Source organism: Etheostoma spectabile, chromosome 6, assembly GCF_008692095.1.
Source record: "Etheostoma spectabile isolate EspeVRDwgs_2016 chromosome 6, UIUC_Espe_1.0, whole genome shotgun sequence".
NCBI classification, from domain to species: domain Eukaryota; kingdom Metazoa; phylum Chordata; class Actinopteri; order Perciformes; family Percidae; genus Etheostoma; species Etheostoma spectabile.
Window position 1 is genome coordinate 18,658,851 of NC_045738.1, and position 3,144 is coordinate 18,661,994.

The 3,144-nt window shown below is 42.2% G+C and overlaps 1 protein-coding gene across 2 annotated transcripts in view; it reads right to left on the reverse strand.

The window, feature by feature from the left end:
- Positions 1-3,144, reverse strand: part of crppa (CDP-L-ribitol pyrophosphorylase A) — a 48,295-nt gene that overhangs the window by 29,064 nt on the left and 16,087 nt on the right. For both annotated transcript variants that reach the window (XM_032518949.1, XM_032518948.1), the window contains one exon: positions 2,739-2,836. In XM_032518949.1, coding sequence (XP_032374840.1) covers positions 2,739-2,836 — 98 coding nt within the window. The remainder of the gene's footprint in view (positions 1-2,738; positions 2,837-3,144) is intronic.

Genomic DNA, 3,144 nt, shown 5'->3' on the forward strand with positions numbered 1-3,144 from the left:
ACTGAAACTAGAGGCAGTTTAATGATCTGACAATATAACGGAGTAGAGATGATTTATTGTTATGGATATGTTCACAAATACCTTTGTAGTGATTAGCAGCAGTTACACATGAAGAGATTGGGAACTGAGATGTCGTATACAAATCTATTTGACTTTTATCATCGCAAAAGACAAGATCATATCATATATCACTGAAAAACTTTTAATTTTGCTGAACTAGATTTGTTAAAAAAATGACTATCCAACAGGCCAAAAAAATCATTTCTGTCATGTTTTACAATGAATTAAGTTTAAAAGGTTAAAAAAAATCGATAGGCTGTGGTTAGTGTGGAAGTACTATATTTTTAGTTCCATTAAAACATTAAGTATTTATCAGGCAAATGTCTTATTTTGTGATATTTTTTGCCAAAATGGTTTTATACGGCATTGGCACATTGTCTGTTTGAGAGACAGAAACCCTAAAACAGTACTACCACTGAGGGGCCCATGAGCAACGCCCTTAACTCCCAACTGCACCAGTGAAGACGCTCAGTGATGAAATGGTTATACTGTGCAGCTGTCAGGTGTGAATGTGTGTTGGGTTAAAGAGAAGAAAAAAACTACAATGCTCTTGAAGCAAAACAATCAGCTACTTTCTCCTGAAATGTGGTATTTTAGGAGTTAACTTCATTTTTATATACATATTACATCAACTGTCATATTTTCTTTTTTCTCTGTAAGCCTGCATTTAAACTGCATCAAATCTCTAAAATAACATCCTGTTGAGAGAATCCTTTAATCATATTCGTACCGTGTCTTCCTCTTACTCACACATGCTGCCAAATCCTCCACCTGCGCGCGCGCGCGCACGCGCGCACGCGCGCACACGCGCACACACACACACACACACACACACACACACACACACAAACAAACACAAACACACACGCACACACTACACTACACTGTCGGCTGAGCCTTGCTTATCCCTGTATTAGATTCACCTAATGGCACTGAGACAAAGGTAGTTCTTCGTCTTCCGTTTCTTCCACTCTCCTTTCATCTCCCCCTCCCTCCATTCTTCCTCCCTCCCAAACTCCATGAAAAGGATGTATCTGATTCCAAACACGCGCACCGGAAAAACACATCCCCACCGGCCACCTGAGCACAGACGGGAATGGCTCCAACCAGCCGATCCAAAGAGACAGACACCGACCCCAATCCGTCTCTGGGGCCCCGGTCCAGCACAGGACAGCCAGATCCGCCTGTTTGACACCGCTGATGAAGGACTTGGAGCGCGTTTAAAGGAGGATGGACTGTTTGGATCACGTTGGAACATGGAAACGTGTAATGCGGCTTGCTCTGCCTCCCCCTCCCCTTCCACTGTCAACAGCTACCTACACACACATACACATATACATACACATATATATCTATTCATCAGGATTATCCAGGACACATGTTTCTATACATGGAGCCATGTGTGGGCGATTTGTCAGCCTGGGTGTCTGCTGTGGAGAAGAGTAATAGGTGATAGGCATGAAATATAAGCACATCAATGGATGGACACAATATAAGCACTTAAGTACAATCTCATATACAATGCCCTGCAATGTTTTATGAAGTTATTAAATCTGTTTTACACTTTTGGTGTCACTTTACAGGAGTAAAGGAAGATACAACTTTACTGTAGGATTCATATGTTAGTCTCCAAACAAATTGTACAACTTATAAGTAGTCTGACTTTGCATTGTGACCATCATAATTTACCAGTAGCTGACGATCGTCACTTTCTTCTTTTAAACACAGCATTGCACAAAACCTATTCTTGCTCAATTCAATCTCAATCAATTTAGTACACACAACATCTACTGCGTGTCTGCCCGTCCTGGGAGACAGATCCCTCCTCTGCTGCAGAATGTTTTCTGTTGTAAAAGTTGTAGAATTTACGTGACTTGACCTAAAACATGTAGTCACATGGCCATGGGCTTTGCAAAACTATAAGCAAGCGTGCTAACAAAGCTCATTTCTGTGTCATCCATTCTTCTTTCTTCTTTTTAAAACCAGACAAAAGGTTGCTTGAGTTAGTGGTTACGTGGCTTGCTCAAGGGTTGTTGAGGTAAAGGAGAACATTTCACATGTGGAACCTCTATGTGGTCTGTGCCGTCTGATTGAATATCTGTCACTCTTTGCTGTTTTGCATATGGATACTGTTTTTCATTGTCTATTAGGAACACTTTTAACAAATTAAATGGAGGATGTTTGCAACATGGGAATTTGATGTGCCCGAAAACAAATTAAGAATGAAAGGGAGGGATGAGAACTGTGGCGGAAAATGGGAGCTTGTCAAGCCAGAGCAGAGGCGGCGGTAGGAGGAGGATGAGGTGGAGGAGGTAAGAACTCATCACCAATCACTCAATTAATCAAGCAAACTCCCACAGTACAGGAAATATGACTGCCATCTGCTCTCCTGCAGGCAGGGGAGAGGTGGAGGCTGGGGATGGAGAGTGAAAATGAGGAGGGGGAAAGTTGCAGCGAGTGGATGTCCCAGACAGGCTCCATTAGAGGTCTGACCGCAGATGGCAAGTCTCACAAGCGGGGCCACCCAAGTGGAGCTCACATTGAGTTTGTGCGGGGGATTGGAGGTACAGGGGCGAAGAGATAGAGGAAAATGAAAATGGCTAACTCATGGGGATCTTCTGTAATGCTGTCATCAACATAACCATCATTATAATCAGCTGTGAGTGACACACTCTTACCACATTGAGAGCTCCAACAGCCTTCTGCAGAGCATCAGCCAGCGTGACAGCTTGTTCAGATCCACCTGTGACAACACAGGCCGACCGCGATAGAGTCTCTGCAAGAGGAAGACACGTGACTGGTTGAAAACTCCTGAAATAATTAATTGCAGTGCAATTTGTGTTCATTTGCATGAACACAAATTGGCAAATCTTAAATTAATCTTAATTCTTATGGATAATTAACTGAAAAAACATCCCAACTAGGCTAGAAAAACTTGAAACACTTGAAAAAAGTTTGTGGGGTGAGTATAGGTAAATTCCTTTATAAGTAAAAGTTGAATAGTCTGATGCTGTAGAGTATTTGCAAATGCAGGCGACTGTGACACAGTAAATCTGTTCTATCGTACGTGCTCAGCTTTAAAAC